Source organism: Pygocentrus nattereri, chromosome 9 (genome assembly GCF_015220715.1).
Source record: "Pygocentrus nattereri isolate fPygNat1 chromosome 9, fPygNat1.pri, whole genome shotgun sequence".
Taxonomy (NCBI): Eukaryota; Metazoa; Chordata; class Actinopteri; order Characiformes; family Serrasalmidae; genus Pygocentrus; species Pygocentrus nattereri.
Window position 1 is genome coordinate 3,488,137 of NC_051219.1, and position 23,063 is coordinate 3,511,199.

At 40.5% G+C, this 23,063-nt stretch overlaps 2 protein-coding genes across 4 annotated transcripts in view; one reads left to right on the forward strand and one right to left on the reverse strand.

Moving 5' to 3' along the window:
- Positions 1 to 17,271, forward strand: part of prelid1b (PRELI domain containing 1b) — a 41,235-nt gene extending 23,964 nt beyond the window's left edge. Inside the window, exon 7 of one of the 3 annotated variants that reach the window (XR_005130683.1) lies at positions 16,645 to 17,271. The gene's annotated coding sequence lies outside the window, so the exon portion shown is untranslated. Of the gene's footprint in view, positions 1 to 6,137; positions 6,399 to 7,160; positions 8,413 to 16,644 lie in introns of those variants that run through there. The other 2 variants (XR_001856795.2, XR_001856796.2) reach the window with 2 other exon arrangements.
- Positions 626 to 23,063, reverse strand: part of LOC108413729 (obscurin-like) — a 48,571-nt gene continuing 26,133 nt past the window's right edge. The window contains exons 10-18 of the mRNA XM_037540895.1: positions 20,941 to 21,063; positions 20,806 to 20,852; positions 20,650 to 20,709; positions 18,605 to 18,664; positions 18,449 to 18,508; positions 8,415 to 8,477; positions 6,868 to 6,927; positions 6,682 to 6,747; positions 626 to 5,509 (exon numbers count right to left, since the gene is read on the reverse strand). Coding sequence (XP_037396792.1) covers positions 5,411 to 5,509; positions 6,682 to 6,747; positions 6,868 to 6,927; positions 8,415 to 8,477; positions 18,449 to 18,508; positions 18,605 to 18,664; positions 20,650 to 20,709; positions 20,806 to 20,852; positions 20,941 to 21,063 — 638 coding nt within the window. The 3' untranslated portion in view covers positions 626 to 5,410. The remainder of the gene's footprint in view (positions 5,510 to 6,681; positions 6,748 to 6,867; positions 6,928 to 8,414; positions 8,478 to 18,448; positions 18,509 to 18,604; positions 18,665 to 20,649; positions 20,710 to 20,805; positions 20,853 to 20,940; positions 21,064 to 23,063) is intronic.

Genomic DNA, 23,063 nt, shown 5'->3' on the forward strand with positions numbered 1-23,063 from the left:
GAATATTTATTTTTTTGAAAAGGCCAGTAAAAAGTACTAAATGCATATTTTTCTGCATCGCTGTCAGATAGAAAAGGCCTGTTGTAACCAATATTTCTTAATTGATGGAAATCAAACTTAGTGACATTATATAAGGAATAAAACAGATCTGAATCTAAAATGACAGCCAACTTTTATACTTCAGATTTAGTAGATTTCATCCTAATTATGCAGCAAATGATTTTGTGACATGCACTGAGAAATATCTGACAGTTTGTTAGCCTTTTGACAGAATCTTTGTAATGAAAATGTAAAATTTGTATTTCATGTTTCCTGATTACATTTTCTAGAGTACAGTGGGAAAAGAAGCAGCCCTAAAATGGAACCTTATGGAACTCCAAAGTAAAATCTAAAATAAACAAATTCCCAAGGCAACAGGAAACAATCTGTTGGTCACTTATGATTTGAACTCTTCTAAATCTGTGCCAGGCTACCGAGTTTTAAGCCCATAGATTTTCATTTTGGGGTAAACTGTATTATTTTTTCAAGTTTGGAATGTGATGGATGGTTTATGTGTAAATTGACTTAAATTTACTTAAAGAAGGTTTGAGATGGGTCTACAATTGCTAAGCATGCTTTTTTTTTCTTTTCTTTTAGTAAAGACTTCACCAAGGTTGTCTTAAAAGCATAACGTAGCTGACAGACATTAGTACATCATTCTGCACACAACTAAAGGCTTTTACATGTGGAATATTGACAATTGTCTAAATAAACAACATGACAAAATACAGAAATGATCTTTATTGGTGGAAGCTGCTCAAGTGAATTAAGTTCAATAGCTGAAAAACAAAACTTCATGAATATTGTATATATCACCATCATTAACAGTGAGAATTATAGCTGACAAAGTTTATCTAATTTTCTGTACAAAAAGGCAGTTTGTCTGAATGTAAAACATTGTGAAAGTCCTGATACAATTCAACTTAGCATAGCACCTTAACATTTCACTAGTGGCCAAGAACCATATGTGCTCTAAAACTTGTGTAATTATTTTTGGTTAGAAGCAGAGATTCCTCTTGAACAATAGTGAAATGGTTTTATTAGCAAATCTGCTTATGCTGAAAATTCTCCAAAATTCCTTGTTGACTCTTTATATATTTTGACAAATCCACTTTTACTGTGAAATTAATGGAGATCGAAATGTCCTCATGCAAAATTTACTCACATTTGTTAATGAGATCAAATTTCTTCAGAATCAGTTTCTAACAGAGGATTAATGCTTGCTGTAAAAATCCAGGTGCTTCCTCAGTGTTTCTTAGCAAAGTCATCATATGAAACAAAAATATACAGAAATGAGCATCACACGTCGAATAAATGGCCAGCGAATTAAACAAAAAGCCAGAATAAATATTCTCAATTTAAAGGCAAACTATTGATCCCAAAGGAGATTTACCAAAGTATCTATCTGTCTATTTATCTATCTAGAGCTCATTTACAAAAGCATATATTCCAACATATGTATTAAGGACATTGGTATATTGTTGCTGTCCAAGAAAAAAAAAACACACCTCTCTAAAATAATACCTTTTACAGTCGAAGCCAAAAACATTAAGCTTTAATCTAGGTCCATGTACAGAGCTTTCATTCCAAGTAATTATAGAAGATTTCTACTAAAATGTTTACACGTGTGAAATTTGTGTTTATGATTATTTACAACAGTGACAAAAGGCATGTCCGTTTTTTTCCCCCTTATATCATTTTATTACAACATGGCTAACCTTCCTAACCTAACCGTCAGCAAGGGCCAGTTCCAATAAAAATCATTTTTCTGAATGACACGCCCTCCACAGAGAAATGCAGATGTTAACAAAACAAGAGGTGTTTAAACTTTTCCATTTGACTGTAGATGTACAGTAGAGCTATTATGGGAATTAAACATACCGCTGTTCTTGGAAGAAAACCTTGTATTTCCAAAATTTACAGCTCTGCGGGAGAAGGAAGAACTTTACTTTTGATGTAAGTCAATGGAACCAGACTTTTTTTCTAGTCATTTTGTTCCACTTCTTTTGGTCCATCCATCATTAAATTTACACACAATGTAATGGGCAACAAGTGTTTTCATAGTACGTCAAAAGCTGAAAAGGTAAAGTTAATGATCAAATTGGAGAAATGAGGTTTTCTTCCGACATCAGTGAAATACTTTAATAGGACATTCTCTGTGCAGCCCTGATAATGTAATGTGCACTTTGTCCACACGTTCATGTCATTATTCTCTAGTGGCTGAGTAATATCACACATTAGCTATTTAAAAGCACTGCTGATGAACTTGCACATACATTTTTTTCTGTCAAACACGATGACTGAAAACAAAACCACTTTCCCCATTTGAAAACACCAACTCCCTTTTACATTGTGGGAACATTTCATGACGAGAGGCTCAAAATGACTCGTGTGCAGAAGCTTGAACACTCCCTGATCAAATGGCATGTTGTTTGAAATAAGATGTGGAGTTAAAAAGAAGTTAATGTGCCCTCTACAGAGAACAAAATGTGGTATTTTTCTGTTTATTTTCTCAGTTTAACAAATTGGAAAACATTAAATATAAAATGTGCCACGACATTTTCACAGGACACATTGTATAATTTATTGTTTCCCAATGTTGCAATTGTGCATTAACATGTGCACTTTTGTACTTGTTGTCACTTAGGAAATCAACAAAACATGTAATTTAACCAGGTCATATGAACTTTTGCATATGACTGTACATTATTAAGGGTATTTGGTAACATGTTACTGTAGGTTAAGTTCATGAAACTACAGAACAGCCACATAAGCCTTTTCATAAACCTGCATAAACATTTATAAATGTTAATAATAAACTGTATTATTCAATAAGCAGCCGTTCTCATAAATGCTACTTTTTATCAACTTCAGTCTCAGGTTCATACCACACCAACGTGACATGAACATCAGCCCAGATCTGGGCTGATATTGTGTCTCAACTCTTTATTGGGTGAAATGATTAACAGCGATTGCGTTACGACGGCCGACTTTCTAGTTGCATTGTGTCCATTTTACAGTGTGTCCTGTTTCTAACAGTGTCTGTTTCATATGCGTTCAAACGCTACACTGGACGTTTTAAACCTGATGGGTTTTCTCGGCCAAATTGTTCCTACTGGTGATACAGAATAGCTGAACACATCGTATTTTTCAGTGAGAAATGAACGCTGTGTAGGGGAAAGCGATTTCTTCCAGCCCCACTAGCAAGAGAGAAAAAGTTGTGACACCATGAAGCTGCAGATTGTGTCAAAACAATCAGCAAAAAAAACCCCAACAGAACAAACAGCTACTTTTCCTCAAGAGCCACATGAAATAATATTAAATGTAGCTGTGCTTTTGGCAGTACTGTTAGGATTCATAACACAAAGAGCTAAATTAAACTCTCTTTCCTGAAGGGGCAGAGAGAATAAACATAACTCTGTCAAAACAGGATCAGAATCAAAACCTTCACAATAGAACGACAGTACAGTAGATTCTGACTTCAGTGCTAAAACAAAGCTCTTTGATTTTGCAGCCTCACTTGTAAAGTTGTGTAACCGTCACCATTATGTGTTTGACCAAAAACACACTGAGGTACAAAGTTGAAGTTGTCCCAGCATGCTGCGTTTTATATCTCACAAACTGTAATGACCCCTCACACCACTGAAAGCCTGTTGATCAACGTGTGTTAACGTGACATTGAAGTTGACAAAAGCTACTTATTGAAGAAATGAAGCCTTTATAAATGTTTATGTAGGTTTATGTCAGCTGTCATGTGAGACCTTCAAGGCATCATCACTGAACATCTCTCCTTCTTTGTCAGGTTACCATTTTGGAGGTATTAAGGTTTTCTTCCATCGGTGACCAGCGATGAACAGCCTATTTTAATAGGATATAAAAATATTTGTGCTGTTGCAGCAGCAAAACTCAAGCTCTTATCATACGCGCACGTTCAAGCAAACCTACATTAAATTAAAAGGAAAATACTTCTGCGAAACACTTGACCACAGAATCGTGTAGTCTCCACTGCAGGACGCTACGATTCACACCACGCCGTAAAAATAACTACAGCATGGCTACAGCTCTCACAGCTTTTTTTTTTTTTTTTTTTTTTTTTTTTTTAAACTATGTGGTGCTTTTTTTTTGTGCTATTTCTTAAGTGTCACCCTTTTTTCTTTCCACTTGGTCACCAGTTTGATGGCCTGTGGTCCTCGAACGTATGTTGGTATCGTCTGCTTACAGCACCAAGCAAAGAAACGAACTCGGAACGGTTTTGGGTCTAACGTAGTCAATCCCTCATTCATTAGAACTTGCCTGGATCAGCTCCAAAGTTCAGACAGCTTATGATCGGATGACTGTGGCTTGGCTGATTGGCTGATGCGTTTACCCTTTCATCTGCCAGTTCTCTTTTTTTCCTCTTTAATCCTTGGTTTCAGTTCCTATGCGTAGGAACCTTGTAGCCTGTATGTAGCAAGACCTGATATAACGGTGCAAAAGCCAAGATTATTATGAAATAATGGTAGAAATCATAAAAGATGTGTAAATTGGTGTCTTTTAGATTTGGATTTGTATTCAATGCAAGATATTGTTAAGAAAGCCACAACAGCAGCGAAGTGAAAGAGTATAAGTAGCCAGAACTCCATTAAAAGATGGAGAAGACTTTAGCAAAACTAGGTTCAGCTCAGGCTGGCAGGCCTTTCTGCTTTGGAAATGGGTAGAAAACAAAACGCTCTACTCTTTTTTTTAAGATTTTTTGGGTTATTTTTGGGGTATTTTTAAAGTCTCCTCTTATGATCAGATCTGGAAAACACTGGCATGCTGCGACCTAAAAGCTTGACCAAAGTATTGGCCAGCAATGGCTGCTAAGCAGTGATTTCAGGTCTAGAATGGATGAAAAGCCCTGCCTGCAGAAGAATGCACATAAACCCCAAGCTCAAGCTCACTCTGTTCTTGCAGATTTAATGGAATACAACTTGCTCATCATTTAGGCAGTTAGTCATGTTTGGTATCAACTGTTTTCAATCATGATGTACGAGGTGAACGGAGTTACAACTCGACCGGTTTAGTAAGGTTACATGAGGTAATAGACTGGTAACGTTCTCTATCTTCAACTAGATTGACATCCCTTTCTTAGACGAGTTCCAAGCCACATGTCCACTACTTCAGCTTTTTTGTGGTTTCATTGCAGGTTGAAATTAATGCAGTGGCACACTGTGGGTTTCACAGAAAGAGAGCGGAACTGCGCATAGAAAATGAGGCTTTGCCTCCAAACAAGCAGAGCACAAACATAAAACACAGAGGTGGTACACAGGCCTGTATGCAAGTGCATGTCCTGCATATCCAGACGCTGTGCCACTGTGTAGAAATATATGGGGCCAAGCACGTTTTATATCTATTGTTTTTTTTTGGCATGCTTCACGCTGGCATAAACCATGGGCTCTTCAGCCTCCTTCTTAGTTTTGAGGGCTGCAGATGAGATGGTCACTTGGTCCTGAAATGAAACACACACAGTCTTCATAGTGTTGACTGCTTCTCACTCTTTACACACATTCTGCACCCAAAGAACCATTTGTAGTGACCTCTGATTGAGCATGTAAAGCACTAAATGGTCTGTTTCAGAACAGCGCTAAAGTCAGAGACCACCCTTTCATTTATTTACCTTCTGATCAGAATGTCTGCTATGTAAATTATTCATTTTTCAGAGTCTGGAGAAAAGCAAGAAACATAAATAAAAGACAATTATCCCAAAGCCTGCAAGCCTGCTTTACAAAATGCACCTACTGACACTTGTTCACTGAACTGTTCACTGACATCATGTTGCCCCTCAGACTACAACATTAATACAGGCAACTACTTTAAGTCCCCTTAGCTGCCTTCACATTTCTTTCTCATGAGTGTCTGAAATGGCTAAAGGCGATATTTCTGAACACATTAGACAATAAAAATAACTGGATCCTTCAAAACTGGAGTTCGGAATTGATTAAAAGCTACAGAGAAAATGGGATTCCTAACAACCACCTGCAAGACCTGCAGCCACCTGTAAACCACCAAAATCTGCCCCATCAGATTAAACTTGTCTTTGAGGGAGAGGAGAAAACCAAGCTCTGTTCAATCCACAGGTTTATCTGAGACGACAACCTACACTGTGAGTCTGAAAGGATGTCTGGCTGGCAAGAAGGTCCCTGGAAGATGTTTTGGGTCCTTGGAATTAACAGAAGGTATTATTTACACTACTGAAGCATTAAAATCATCTTCAAACCATGTCTACAGCAAGACAACAACCCCGAGCACTGCTGAGAAGATCAAGATGTACTTATTAAACAAGAAGCTGCTGGTGTCCTCAGAACAATGGACTGACCACAGCCGAGCACTGACTTCACTGAAACTGAAAATACAAAGCCAACAGCCCAAGTAAAGAGTGGTCACACTGAGCACTCAAACATCGGATGTTGCGTTTCATTGTTGAGGCTTGTGTGTAATTTTCTTTTAAATGTATTTTCTCCTTTTTCCCTCTGCTGAAAAAAGAATAACTAGTGTTGACTAGAAATGAAATAAATGCAGAATAAAGTCCTACTTACTTCCTAATTCCATGATAGTATTAACGTAATATTTTTAATTGAAATATCTTTCAATACACAAACTAATCCCAAAAACATCACATACCTCCTGTTCTGATGACTTGGCCGCCTTACAGAAAGCTACATCTGAATAAGTCACGTCCTCCTCAACCTAGAGAGAGAACATCTACGTCATTCAAAGCAGCAAAGATTTTTAGCTTGTACTTAATTGGTTTTCTCTGTTTATCCGTAACACACACACACACACACACACACACACACACACACCCACCTGTTTTTTTGTTTTTTTTCCTTTTTTGCCATGAACTATGGAGGAGTAGGTCACGTCATCCTAGAGCAAATATAACACAGGTCAGTCAGTTACTTAAACATGTAGTATTAGCAGCACGTTCATCGTAATCTTACACATTTCTACGTATGCAGTGCTGCACTACTGCTATGCGCTGAATGTGTGGATGGTTTTTGAGTATAAACTTCTCATATTGTGATAGGTTGTGCCTGGTGGACAGTCGAAAACTTGACGGACTGAACTTGACAGATGTTGTTTTCTACTTGTTTCCAAAGACCTAATAAAAATGTCAGTTGTGGATTTGCCTGTGTGGCAAAACAGACCATCATCTCAACATACATGGCGTTAACGATGAGACCTGTTTGCTCAAAGGTGAGTTGTTTCATTTGATGTTTAGCCGGTCATAGGAAATAATTTGACTGAATAATAAGCCATGTGGAAAAATGTTTTCCTTCTATTCCAGGTTTAATTTTACCTGCCATGCTATATGTAATTTTTTGCTGAATCGTCCAAATCGTAGTCGCTTGAAATCAATGTTAATGTAATGTATTTGATTAGATACACTCAATGTGCACTTTTAAGGAACTCAAGTTCTGTTGTACTAATACTGGGTGGGGCCTTTCTTTGCCCTCAAAGAAAGTCTCGGTTCTTATCCTCAGTTCTTTTGGGAATCTGGTCTTTGTTGAGATGATTGAATCATACAGATTCTTCAGGTGCACTCTCATGCTGCAGATCTCCCATTCTACCACATCCCTAAGGTGTTCTGTTGGATTCAGTTTCGGTTACAGGGAAGGCCACTGAAGAACTCATTATGCTCATGAAACCAGTTTGTGATGACTTTAGCTGTGCGGCATGGTGCATTAGCATGCTGGAACTAGCCATTAGAGGATGGTAAATTGTGGCCATGAAGGGATGCTCCCTACTGGAAAGCAGTACAGGCTACCTCAGACTACATAAATATTTTTAAGAATCAATTTATTCCTTACGGAATTTTCCTGATGAATTCATGAAGTACTCGTTGATATACTTTGATGAGGCCGTACTGTAATTATTCTGATGACTTGCATGTTCAAAGCTGGTGTGTGTTCTGAGGCGTGCTCTTGTGTGTTGTGTTTTGTATTTGTATGTACTTTTTTGTTTATCTAATTTTTATTTTTTTAAATTTTTTTTATTTTGTGCAACTAGTCAAATTTCCAGAAATGGACAATCTATTCTTCCAATGTGTAATTTTCTGTTAAATATATTTTCTTCTTTTTCCCTTTGCTGAAAAAAAAATCATTAGTACTTCATGACTGTGTTGACTGGAAATTATATAAATACAAGATGAAGTCATAGTTGCTACTTTGTTCTATAAGAGCATTTTCATAATTATTTTTTATTTGAAAGATCTAGAAAGAGCACCTGAGCAACTTTATTTGGTTTACGCTATTTAAATAGGAAAGAATTTAAAATGACCACTAAAAAGCAAATGAATAGGTTTCACTTGTATTGCAATTTAACCAAACACTGGTCCCAAAAACATCACATACCTTTTGTTCTGCTGATTTGTTCTTACGAAAAGCTACATCTGAATAGGTCACGTCCTCCTCAGCCTAGAGAGAACATTGAACGCATTCAAAATGAAGGATTTTGCAATTCTTTCTTTATCTGTCACACATTCAGTGTAAAAATGATGACAGTGTTTAAAAATGTGTTCCATGTCTGAATAGATAAAAACACATTATACAAACTCCTTATGTTTTAAAGAGCTCACCGATCGGAGGTGTGGGAGCTCACCAATAAAAGGGGATGAGAGCCAAGAAAAAGCTCAGAAAAACTAAGCATGATAGCTTAGCCACGGCGAAGAGCTACACTTACAAGAACCGCACACATTCTTGGCACACGTCACAGAACACGTGATCCCAGCATTCACCCTTCATTCGTATTATTCTCTAAATGGGTGCACTGTCCCTAAATGGGAGGCGCTTTAGCATCACTTAGCTACAACTAAGGCTGTACTGTGTCAAAGTCAAGCCTGTGTCGTGGTGTCCGTCACTGTTTGGGTCTGTAGCCTGTTCACTAAGCTAGCTTTAAGTTAACAGATCAGGATTCAGATCCAAACATCACATAACAGGTTTAATTACACCCTTCTGTCCCTTCTTTGGTTGTTCAACTTCTCTCACCTTATATTTTAATTTTGTGAGCTTGGACCATGCTGATTGAGGGAGGAGGACTCTGAGGACATGGGCTGGAGTTCTAGGAGGCTTCAAGAAGGAGATAGGGTGGGGGTGGTGGTGGTGGTGGGGATTGTGAATACTTTTTCTTGGGAATGGAGGATGAGGATGAACTGTTGATGAACAAGGCTACAGCAGCAAGGAAAAATTTCCAGTTAGGAAGAATCCTTGAGAGGAACCAAAACTTGACAAGGGTGCCTGTCAGCGGATTGTGAAGATTGTGTTAAACATGGCAGGCAAAGGGGTTGGATGAGAGTAAAGCCGATTATATTCTGCTAGATGAAATGGACATGGAGCAGTAATGGCTGTTAGAAGGTAGTTGGTCCATATGGGGGTTGATGGGCTCAATGACAGGTGGTCAAATGATGCTCTGGCCACTGCAGTAGGTAGTTTGGCGTGAAAAATCCTGTTGCCAACAGCAAAGTTATTCAGTTATGGCATTAGATCATATGGCATTAGATAGGCGTCACTGCGAGCGACTGAGAGCGACTGAGAGCGCGTCACTGCGAGCGACTGAGAGCGAGTCAGTGCGGTAACGTTTGTTGTATTAGCATTTAAATCAACAAGAAGCGGTAAGTGGCTAAATATAATGGCTTCTCCTGGTTGCTTCGTCTGCGCAGAGTGTGGCATGTTTAGCTTAACGCCCTTTTCCGCCTCTAGTGATAGCGATAGCGTTTGTACTAAGTGCCAGCTAGTTAGCTGTCTGGTGGAGAAGGTCGACCAGTTAGAAGTGCGTATCCGGGGATTATTAAGGGATAGGCAGCCAGAGGCAGCGTTAGCAACCCCCGGTACCCTAGGGAGAGTTAGCACCCCCTTGACTCCGGCGTCAGAGCCCTCACAGCGGGGCGAATGGGTGACGACTCGGCGGTCTAGCCGGAAAGCTAAGGCTAACGCTAACGCTGAGGCCAAAGCTAGCCCACCGGAACACCACGCTCCTCCCATTCGCGTGTCAAACAGGTTTGCCCCGCTCAGTGAAGCCCCCACTGTGAAGCCTGTTAAAAGCACTCTGGTCATAGGAGACTCGATTGTTCGACACGTGAAGTTAGCTACTCCGTTAGGGGCGCCAGCGGTCATAGTTAGATGCTTATCGGGAGCCAGAGCGCCGGACATTAGTGGCAACCTTAGATTAGCTGCTAAGAGATATTCGAGGATAGTTATTCATGTAGGGGCCAACGATATCCGTCTGCGGCAGTCAGAGGTAACTAAGGCTAATATTAGAGAGGTGGTTAAACAGGCCCAGACGATGTCCGATGCCGTAATCTGCTCTGGCCCCATCCCAATGCGGCGCGGCGCTGAGGCCTACAGCAGGCTTACGGCGTTAAACCGCTGGATGTCCAAGTGGTGTTCCGAAAATCAAGTGGGCTTTATAGATAATTGGTTACGATTTGAGGGCAAGCCTGGTCTTATAGGTAGGGATGGTGTCCACCCCACGCGGGAGGGTGCTGCCTTACTTTCGTGCAGCATAGCACATAGTCTTTTAGTTAGTCGGCAGAGTAGTGTAAACCGCTGCTGACAGTCCAGAGCCGGGACCAGGCCGCAGACAGACAGGCTAAACCGACCGTCTGCGATCCGCCTTGAGGCGTCACCCAAGATTAATCGTATTGAGACTGTGTCTTTGCCCCGAATTAAAACTAAATTTAATCATAGAAAAACTCAATCAGTCCGCTTAAATAACCTTATCAACATATATCCATGTTCTGATGATAGCACTAGCACCTTAAATCTAAAACTTGGACTACTTAATATAAGATCACTAAACTCTAAAGCAGTCGTCGTAAATGAAATTATAAGCGATCATAAATTTGACTTTTTTTGTCTTACTGAAACGTGGGTTAGACCAGATGAATATTTAGCTTTAAATGAAGCCACGCCTGTAGGCTATAATTATGCACATAGGCCAAGACTATCAGGCAAGGGAGGTGGAGTGTGTGTAATATACCAAAATACTCTCGATATTAGTCAGAAACAATGTGACACTTTCACTTCCTTTGAGGTCCTCTCTATTCACGTCACAAATCCGGTCACAAAAAAGAAGGCGTTCTCATTATTTAACATTTACAGACCACCAGGGCCATACTCTGAATTTATAAAAGAATTTAGTGACTTCGCTGCAAACCTGGCTGTGTGCAACGATAAAGTAATAATTGTAGGAGATTTTAATATTCACTTTGAGAAGGTAGACGACCCATTAAAAAGGGCATTTACCTCAATCCTAGACTCAGTTGGTCTTACCCAAAATGTAACCGGGCCGACACACGACTGTAGTCATACGTTAGATTTGGTTTTGACACTAGGTCTTAACATAGACAAGCTGAATATCCTACCGCAAACCACAGTGATCTCCGACCATTACTTAATTTCGTATGAGCTACGATTTAGCCATAATATATATACGTCCCCTCGTTATTCAACAAAGCGCACAATAAAACCTTTTACCGCCCTACAATTTATAGAAAATCTCCCAGAGTTATCAACCCCAGTCTCCACTCCATCAGATCCAATGGAACTAGATTCACTAACCGATTATTTAGAAAATACATTACGATCCACTTTAGAAAATGTGGCCCCACTTAAAATAAAAAGAATAAGGCAGAAAAAGCTCGCCCCGTGGTACAACGATAAAACCCGGACCTTAAAACAAACAGCTCGGAAATTAGAGCGGAAATGGCGTCATACCAAACTAGAAGTGTTCCACACTGCCTGGAAGGACGGCCTTATAGAGTATAGAAATGCTCTCACTGAAGCTCGCTCAGCATATCTGGCCTCGCTGATCGAGAATAATAAGTATAATCCTAGAGTTTTGTTTAATGTGATTTCCCAAATCACACAAAATCAGGCAGGTAATGAACCAGAAATCCCAGTAACTCTCACCAGTGAAGTTTTTATGGACTTCTTTAATAATAAAATTGATAATATTAGACAACAAATTCAACCCACAGTATCAAATTCAAATCCAGCTTGGCTGTCATCTGACTTGGCTGATATAGAACAAAACACAGCTGTAGAAAAGAATCTGGAAACCTTTTACCCACTCCCACAGCTGGAGCTAGAGAAGATTATCTCCTCTGCAAATTGCACAACCTGCACACTCGATGCAATTCCATCAAAATTACTTAAAGAAGTACTGCCAGTTATTATAAACCCTATTTTAACTATAATAAACTCGTCCCTTAGTCTGGGCCATGTACCCAAAGCTTTTAAACTAGCAGTTATCAAACCTCTGATCAAGAAACCAAATCTTGATGTCACCGTTTTGTCTAATTACAGGCCTGTTTCTAACTTATCGTTTATATCTAAGATCTTAGAAAAAGCTGTGGCCCAACAACTTAGTTCATATCTACATAAGAACCATATATATGAAAAATTCCAGTCTGGATTCAGGCCACACCACAGCACTGAGACGGCTCTAGTTAAGATAACTAATGATCTTTTTCTTGCCTCTGATCAAGGCTGCGTATCCCTGTTAGTGCTACTTGACCTCAGTGCGGCTTTTGATACAATAGACCACAATATTCTCTTAGAAAGGTTAGAAAACATGGTTGGAGTCACAGGGACGGCCCTATCATGGTTCAGATCTTACCTATCAGAACGTTATCAGTTCGTTAGGGTAAACAATTTATCTTCCACTTATTCAAAAGTGAGATTTGGAGTTCCGCAGGGCTCTATATTAGGACCTTTATTATTTACCCTATACATGTTACCGTTAGGCACAGTTATAAGTAACCATGGCGTAAACTTTCATTGCTATGCAGACGATACTCAACTGTACATATCAGCCAAGCCCGATGACCAATACAGGTTAAAGAAAATGGAGGACTGTGTAAAAGACGTGAAAGGCTGGATGTCACAGAACTTCCTCCTACTAAACAGTAACAAAACAGAGGTTCTCCTTCTGGGTCCAAAATTAGCCAGAAGTAAATCACCAGATTTAATCTTAAATCTCGCCGACTTTCCAGCCACACCTGGATCAGCAGCAAAAAATCTTGGCGTTATAATAGATTCAGATTTATCATTCGATCAACACATAGGCAGCATCACTAGGACAGCTTTTCTACATCTTCGCAACATTGCCAAGATCAGAAATGCCCTGTCCCTGCGTGATGCAGAAACACTAGTACACGCCTTTATTACTTCTAGGCTAGACTACTGTAACGCACTACTGTCAGGATGCACGAGCAGGAATTTAAACAAACTCCAATTAGTCCAAAACGCCGCAGCCAGAGTCCTCACTAAAACTAGAAAATTTGAACATATCAGTCCAGTGCTATCATCACTTCATTGGCTACCTATTAAATTCCGTATTGATTATAAAATCCTTTTATTGACGTATAAAGCCCTACATGGTCTCGCTCCCGAGTACCTGCAAGACCTTATTTCTCATTATGAGCCATCACGACCACTCAGATCCCAGAGCGCTGGATTATTAATAGTCCCCAAAATTCTGAAGGTTTCAGCTGGGGGAAGAGCTTTTTCTTATAAAGCCCCCAAACTCTGGAATGACCTTCCAGAAACTGTTCGGGACTCAGACACAGTCTCAATCTTTAAGACTAGGCTGAAAACTCACTTGTTCAGTTTAGCTTTTGGTAGCTAATGTCCCCCCTTAGATAAAGGTAGCAGATCCAGGGGTCCATGGACACAGGGAATTATAGTAAACTGAGGCGCTGGTGCTGTCGTCCCGCTGCTCGCACGCGGTCACTCAAGTTTGTGGACGGTGGAGTGGAGGGATGCCGAACTGTTTCAGAGTGCTGCCGTGTCTGTGTGTCCTTCTGGTTCTCTCCTTTCAGTTAAGCTGTCATAGTCAGATCTGCCGGAGTCGTTAGCCACACTCTGTAAATGTTTACATTCCCTGTTTATGTACAAATGGATAGAACAAAACTAATTCCATTTACCTACTTTCTTTCCGAGTACACAATCACCCATATGACCGGCTGGACACTGAAGGACGACCGACTGCCAAGCCCTCCTGCTACCTACTTCAGACCAGCTGCCCATGCCCCAACCACCTACCTCGGATGAGCTGCCCACCCTATGCTGATGTTTTCATAGACTCCTAGTTATTCATAATACCAATATTACTGCTGTTAATATTAGTAATAAAATCACTTGTAGGTAGTTTGACCAGAGGAGGATGGGTCCCCCCTGGTGAGCCTGGTTCCTCCCAAGGTTTCTTCCTCAGTTCTGAGGGAGTTTTTCCTTGCCACTGTTGCCTCTGGCTTGCCCACCGGGGGGTTTCTGTACATTCTTAGAGTTCTCTTGAAACTTTTTCTTTTTTGAAACTCTGTAAAGCTGCTTTGTGACAACATCTGTTGTAAAAAAGCGCTATACAAATAAATTTGATTTGATTTGATTTGATTAGATGAGGACAATTTGCTTGGAATTTAATTGGCCTCCCAAAGGCCAGAAATTGCAGTAGCACATGGTTCCCAGGGACTGATGGCTGAATGGTATGAGAAAGTGATGATGAAGAACTTTTATTGTCACTAGTCACAAGTATCAGCGAAATTGCCGTCAACCCGTCCGAGCACATACAATATGACAAACGGGGGGGGGAGACAGGACAGGAAGACAGGAAAGGAAAAATATAGAATACCGAATACATGGGGAAAGGGAGGAGATAAAAAAGCATGAGGGAAGTCAAATCAACAGTGGCAGAAGAATGGCTGAAATGACTAGGAGAGCGGCAGGTGCCCAGGGGCACAGGCAGCATCTTCACTACTGAAGCAATATCAGTCCAGTCTGAAGGAAAGAAGATTAATTGGAGTAGAATCAACGGAGCCGAGTTAAGACAGCAATGAGTTAATATGAGGAGCCGAGCTGAAAGATCAGAAAGAAGTTGCAAGATGCCTGAGATAAAAGGGAAGAAATGGGTGGGGGAGGATGATGGATGAGGAGATGAAGAAAGGAGGGACCGATAAAAAAAGGATGGGGTGGGATGAAAAGGTGCAAGTTTTGGATGAAAAGGGGTGGGGGTGGGATTTAAAAGGGTGGAACTGCGATGCACAAAAGGTGTGGTAGAAAGGGGGAGGTGCTAGGATTAGTAGGTGGTGCAACTGCAACATCAATATGTATTGTAAATCTACATGGAATTGATTGTAATCAATATTACACAGGCAGAGAACACAATACAACTGAATAAGTCCCCAGTAAGAACATATACTGCAGAATAAAACTGACAAATGAGTAGTGACAAAAGATTAAGAAGAAAAGATGTAGAAGCAAGGAATGGTAAGGGACAGGAATTTTAGCTCCATGCTAAGGGGAAAATGGCAATACAAGGAAGATGGAAAGAGACAATGGCAAGAGGGAGGAGAAATAGTGGCTTGTGTAGCTGGTTGGAAAGGTGTGAAGGGGTGATGGCATTGTGTAGAATATCAATCAGTGCTGTGACATCACAATCACACAGGGTGAGCACCACCACTTTATGTGGTTGGTGTGGGCACATGAGCTGAGGGTCGAGCAATGGCGGTATAGGGCAGATTTGGTTTACGTCTGGCAGAGCAGAGATTTGTCCATCAGGGTGCACCGATATATAGTCTTAGTCCAGACAAGGGTGCAGCCTGTACAAGGCTAAGGAAGGCAAAGGCAGGAGCGGAGGAGCACAAGCCATCGAGGCTTCAGAGCAGGGAGAGTGCGCATGGCCCGGGAAATTGGTCGGACCGGCAGATCCTACACTGTATTGCCAAAAGTATTCGCTCGTCTGCCTTCACTCACATATGAACTGGAGTGACATCCAAAATCCATAGGGTTTAATATGATGTCGGCCCACCTTGTGCAGCTATAATAGCTTCAGCTCTTCTGGGAAGGCTTTCCACAAGGGTTAGGAGTGTGTTTATGGGAATTTTTGACCATTCTTCCAGAAGTGCATATGTGAGATCAGGCAGTGATGTTGGACGAGAAGGTCTGGCTCACAGTCTTAGCTCTAATTCATGCCAAATGTGTTCTATCGGGTTGAGGTCAGGACTCTGTGCAGGCCGGTCAAGTTCTTCAACACCAAACTCGCTCATCCACGTCTTTATGGACCTGCTTTGTGCACTGGTGGGCAGTCATGTTGGAGCAGGAAGGGGCCGTCCCCAAACTGTTCCCACAAAGTTGGGAGCATGAAACTGTCCAAAATCTCTTGGTGCTGAAGCTTTAAGAGTTCCTTTCACTGGAACTAAGGGGTCGAGACCAAATCCTGAAAAACACCCCCACACCATGATCCCCCCTCCACCAAACTTTACACTTGGCACAATGCAGTCAGACAAGTACTGTCTCCTGGCAACCGCCAAACCCAGACTCGTCCATCAGATTTCCAGACGGAGAAGCGTGATTGGTCACTCCAGAGAACACGTCTCCACTGCTCTAGAGTCCAGTGGCGGCGCTTTACACCACTGCATTCCACGCTTTGCATTGCGCTTGGTGATGTAAGGATTGGATGCAGTTGCTCAGTCATGGAAATACATTCCATGAAGCTCTCTACGCTGTTCTTGAGCTGATGTGAAGGCTACATGCAGTTCGGGGGTGTTACGTGCACGTAGGGCATGTCTGTGTTTGTGTGTGTTCACAGGTACAGCCTGGGGTGTGGTCCTGTTGCAGGAGTGCCTTGGTGGGTGGAGCCCACTTTATTTAAGTCTGCCACTAGAGGGGAACAGAAGAGCAGGAGGCAGACAGACACCACAGAACCACAGAAGGAGAGAGCAGCCATGCTGTTTGGAGAACCATGTGGCCTATAAACTTTAATACTCCATGTAATTGACCTATGTTTGTGAACCAGTACTTCTGTGGCTTTTTTAAACAGCCATTGGTATTTGTTTTAGGTGCTGGACAGGTAAGAAGGAGCGCGCTCATACATTACACCATGTAGGACTGTCTACTGTTAAGAACCTTAGGTAAGGGGCGGGCACTACCCCCTGTATGTTTTGTTTAATTGACTAGGTTCAGAGTAGTTAGTTTTTGTTTTCATCATTGATTTCTTAGATTAAAAGTTGTTTTGTTCAGTTAGCTTAGGGTTTCGTTTTTCTTTTGTTTTGTTCTTTTCTTTGGTGCCGTCCTGAGTTCAGCCCTACATTTATTTTCAGTTTTGTATGGATTTGATAATCTTTGTTTTGTTTCTTTTTGTATATATGTATATTTATGGCTGGTTTCTATATATGTATAGAATGTATATGAGTTCAGTAAACTGCTAAAAACGTGAGCTTATCTGGTCTGTGGTTCTCTCCCTCTCCATTTCACATACACCAACCCACGCATCCAACCTCCACCACGTTATATGCTCCTCTTACCCCTAGACAGCTTAAAGGGGCTGTAACAGGGGGTCTCTAGTGATTGACACTGCAGAAAGTCGGTGACCTCTGTGCACTATGCCCCTCAGCATCCGCTGACCCCGCTCTGTCATTTTACGTGGCCGACCACTTTGTGGCTGAGTTGCTGTCGTTCCCTATTGCTTCCACTTTTTTTATAATCCCACTGACAGTTGACTGTGGAATATTTAGTAGTGAGGAAAGTTCACAACTGGACTTGTTGCACAGGTGGGTCCGATCACGGTACCACGCTGGAATTCACTGAGCTCCTGAGAGCGACCCATTCTTTCACTAATGTCTGTAGAAGCAGTCTGCAATCCTAGGGGCTCGGCTTTATACACCTGTGGCCATGGAAGTGATTGGAACACCTGAATTCAATCATTCGGATGGGTGAGTGAAAACTTTTGGATATATAATGTATCAAGGCTACAGTAGCCAGAACTGGTCAGGTACGACAAACAATACATTTCAGTCGGATATGGACTGGACTGCATCTGTAGAAAGAGCAGGCAGATGTCCAAAGGGAATTAAGGAGAGAGACTCAAGGTTTGAGGCAGAGTTGCCTGTAGCTGCACTGGCATCCCACAGCTGGTAGTGCTTTGTCATGGAGACAGAATTTGAGGATGTACATTTGTAAGGTGTTAGATTGGAAGAAGGAGGGATTTCAGGCATTTTTTTCTGCCCCAAAAAGTTATAACATTTTTAAATAAATCATCTGAACTTTTGTCTGTGCTGTAATTCTGTGTAGTAGAATTGAACCTGTTCTGTGGTGTGCAGAGCTGTTATCATCCTAGCTAAGCTAATGCTAAACAGTTTATCTCTCCTAGTTAGCAACACTGCTTTAGAGAGATGGTTTGTCTTGAATGATCATTTGAAAATTGTGCAGTTTGTTCATTTATTTTTGAAATACAATATGAGACGACAAAAGGTGTCATAAGTGCTTTTGTCACTTACAACCTTATGTTATTTTCAGCCTCCCTCTCCACCCTGGTAATACTGTATAACATGGTCATTTCTGGAGATAGTTTAAAGGGGAATACAGCTCAACACTACACTACACTACACACACACCTGTCTTTGTGTTGCATTTCCTTTTTTACCATGAACTAAGGAGGAGTAGGTCACATCATCCTAGAGAAAACATACCATAGGTCAGTCAGTTCTTTAAACATGTAGGATTTGTTGAATATCTTAATCATACATATTTCTGACTGTACATGTGCTCACCTCGGTTTTGGCAGGTTCGTCCTTCTTTCCGTGTACTACAGATGCGTATGTTACATTGTCCTAGAAAGAAAACAAATGAATCATGAAAGACTCACTTCTGCAGCTTAATGAATATGGGGGTATAGTTTGAGAAACCCCAGAGAAGAAGATATCCCTGGCAAACAGAACGAAGTTGTTTTCTACGTGTTTCCAATAGGAAAATTACTCTGATCATATCAGTTTTGGATTTGCCTGTGTGGTAAAGCTCACTCTCATCTCAACACACATTCCAGTTATCAGCCAGGGACACAGGAAAGTGTTTAAATTTCGGGGTGCTGAAATTTTAAATAGCGTATATGTGATGTGAGCAATGCCATCAATAAACTGCAGTAAAATCAAGCAACAGATGACAATATCTGCGTATCACAGGCCATTTTGCCTAGAGGAAACCCAGAAATGGAGGAACCCATGCAGTGTGACTCATCCCGCCAGTCACCCGAGGAGTAGACTTTGACATCTGATTGGAGGACTGTGCCTGTATTGTGGGCTCGTCTGCATTCATCTCAGGCACCAATTCCCAAAAATGTGGTATTTCCACAAAAGGGTTGGTTTCTAAGTCTTTCGTCATGCCTGTAACTATTCACTGCCAGAACCTCTCCTCTGTTGTTTCAGCCCTGATTGGAGCCGAAGGAAACTTAATTCCCAAGAGACTCATGGACCAACTTCAAATTCCTATGATGTCTTTGTAGAAACCCTTAAGAGTAGCTGCCCTGGAAGAAGAGGCCATTGGAACTGAAGAAATCACCAACAAAACTGAACTGAACTAATCTGAATGTGTGCAAGTGGACCATAGATTTCTTTCTTAGTCGTAGACTCTCCTGAATTTTCTATATTCTTACGTCTACCCTTGCTAGAATAACATAATCCTAACATCTCTTGGTCTACCCATTCACTCATTTCATGATCAGAGTACTGTCACCAGATCTGTCTTGACTATCTCTCCAACCCAGTCAGATCCATCTCTGTTGAAAGTCGCAATTCAGATATTATTTGTAACTTTCTGGTAGAATATTCTCATTTGCATGAGGTGTTTATTAAGAGAAACATGACAAACTTAGCCTTGCACTGTTCTTGGGACTATGGCATAGATGTCATTGATAATGCTATGTCAAATCATGTGTTTATCTGCTAATGCAAGAGAAGGAACATGCCATGGATACATACATACAAAAAGCTCTAACCAGGGATTTATTTGGCCATCAACTTCCCCAGCAGCCACAGGCTCTTTGCTAAAGAGACCAATGGAGGTTTAAGTCAAGTAACCAAGAAATATCTATATCCTTCCCCTCATGGAGTTTCACTATGAGTACCTGGCCATGCCATTTGGTCTTTCCAGTGCTCCCTCTGCATTTCAGCCATTCATTAATGATGTTTTACATGATATGATTGGTAAGGTATAGGAGATCATGCGCCACTTGCAATAAAACTTGCAATAGAAGAATGGAGGCATTGGCTAGAGGGTGCTATTAACCTTCACTATCCTAACTGATCACCTAACAAGTTCCCCCACATGCAAAATGTCAGCATAGTTCTGAGCAATTGAGCGCTCATGCCTAGTTCCATGATTGGTCTACTCGTGTTTAGGATGGGTTCTGCAAAGGGTGGGGGTGGAAACCAGTAGATTATTACAGTATTAAATAAATAAGAACTGACTCTTCTCTCGTTCAGTCTCCAGTTTATCTAACATGTGGGTACAGATCTGTATCAGATGTATTCGCTATCAAAATTAAGCAAAAACAAAAAACAGAACAGAGGAACCTGTTCAATACCTCTTCCATGCCTTCGTATGTGTTCTTCATTATTGCAGCAGGGTTATGGGTTTTCACAGCCTTGCATTAAAGCCCACACACCTTACATGGCTTGGCATACCTTGTATTTCAAAACCCAGAGTGCTTCATCGTTCTGCTGAACATGATCTGGGCAAGTCTTTAGTGCTGCACTATTACAGTTAAGCTTCAAGAACATTTAGACACCAACACTGAAAACGTTCAGGAATGTACAGATACCTGTTTTTCTGGGCATTTGCCGCTTCCACGCTGGATTACAGTTGAGTATATTATGTCATCCTGAAGAAAGCCATGAGTTGGCACGTTAGTAAAATAATAAAGATTTTATTTTCAACTTCTAATAATAAATAATGTTTAGACCTGACATTTCCGTACCTCGTTTCTTCTCTGTCCTGTTTCTTTTTCCTTACTCTTTTTTCTTCCTGTGGAATTTGAACATAAGCTGTGTAAAGGCTGCATATGTGTGGTACATTTTCCTGTGTGTGTTAGTGCATCCGCACTTATTCATACCTTTTCCATGTTTACAGTAGGTGCAAGCAGCTCCTCCCAGCAGTAAGAGCAGGATCAGTAAGAGCGCACAGACGATGATGATTAGCGTCCAGGATTCCAGTTTTACGGTTTCCCCAGTGTCTTCTGGAAATACAGCATGTTTGGGCTTGTTTACTTAAAAAAAACAGGGTTGTGCTGTAATTTCACAGTAATTCTCTCGTTGAAAAGTGGAGAAAGTTGCAGAAAGTGCAGCTGTATACCATATGTGTGTGAGAGGAGATACTTTGTGAACGATGTGAATTTGATAAGAAAAAGGTATTGTAGGGCTTATTTTGCTTTGTGGAAAGAAAATAATAAAAGAGATGGAGAGATTTCCTTATGTAACTAAACCCTGTAATTACATTTTAAATAGTGCAGTCAGTGAATTTCTAACTTCTGTAACATGCAAATAATCAGCCTGCATATTTGGTATGAATGCTGAATTGTCGTACCTTTGATTTAGGAACACTGTATGTGTTGTACCGCAAGGAGCTTGTGTGTAATTACTTATTTGTGGCAGAATATTTTAAATGAAATAATGAGTTATACTGTTGTAAGTACTATGTGAGGACCTATTCTCTCATTCATTATTCTTAAGGGTTTATCTCGAAAAAGTTTTTTTTTAAATAAAGGACTTTGGAGTTTTAGTAAGCAGCAGTAGCAGCGTGTTTTGAATTTGATGTCACAAAAATGATCAAATTTACATATTTCCTTATTCAGTATACAGATGTATAGAGCCACCTGTTTGTGGCTTTAAAGTTATAAGGGGTGTTTCAGCTCTGAGTGCTTTTTGAATGAAGCATGATACTGTGCAGCCAATCACAGCAGACATCATTTACATATATCAGTCTTAAAGGCACTGTTACAAGCCAAACTATTTACACTGTAAAAATATTAACTCGACAAAGTTCAATGAAGTCAAAATTATAATGCAGTCGAAGAACTAACCTTTTTATTTATTTATTTATGTATGTATGTATGTATGTATGTATGTATGTATGTATGTATGTATGTATATGACCTCAGCTATTATTGACTGCACTGTATCGTCTCACTTTCGACCCATGTTCTGCATCAAAGAGGTAAAAAATTTAAGCCAGTTCAGCGACTAATTTTGAATATATTTTTTACTGTTACAGCATAAGGGATTAGGAAAGGTCAGGAGATGGTCATGTAAGAATAATGACTGATTTTGATAAATAAAATGTGGTCATGAAAATTCTGAAACAGTCATGGAATATAGAAATCAGGCATTCCAGGCCTGGTAAATAATAAGTGTGGGAATTTGAGACACAACACTGCTGCTTCTCATGCCAAGACTACAGTCTCAACTCGCTCTACACCGCGACAGCTACTTTCAGAAACGACATGCTAACTACTTTTAGAGGTATTAGTGTTGATTTGTGAACTGTTGTGAACTGAATCTTGTTTCATTCATTTCACAGATACTGTAAAAACTGCATCAGAAGTCACTGACATTGCAGATCTGGATGGGACTAAAATCACTGAGAAACTTTTGGTAGTCTAATAAATACCCGTACCATGTAAAACTGATGCTGCCTAAACTGCACGTCAGTTACGTAATTCATTTCACTGGCTAAATGAACGTGTTATTGGTAATTAATTTGCTTTTAAATCACATGGAGATAAACATAACAGAATGGAGAACAATGCCCACCAAAACACATCTGTGTTATGACAAGTTGCTTAAACATTATAGACAGAACCAATGGACATGTTTGTGTATTGCAATATTGGATGATGGAGAAGTCAAAACAAAGTATATAGGCTCTGAAATTATGGAACATTAATGTATTGAACCTGGTGCAGATATGCATACATGGTCACTCACAGTCATTCCATATAAACTGCATTTTGATGAACTATTTAAACATTTAGATAATGTAGGCTGTGATAGAACGGGTCTGCCAGACTAATACTTAATCTTATTGCTCTATTTGTCGTCTTACACAACACACACACACACACACACACACACACACACACACACACACACACACACACACACACTCACACACACAGTCTGTCTGTTTTAGCAACCCTTACTCCTAAATCTCTTTGTTTCAGTTACATGCTAGCTTGGA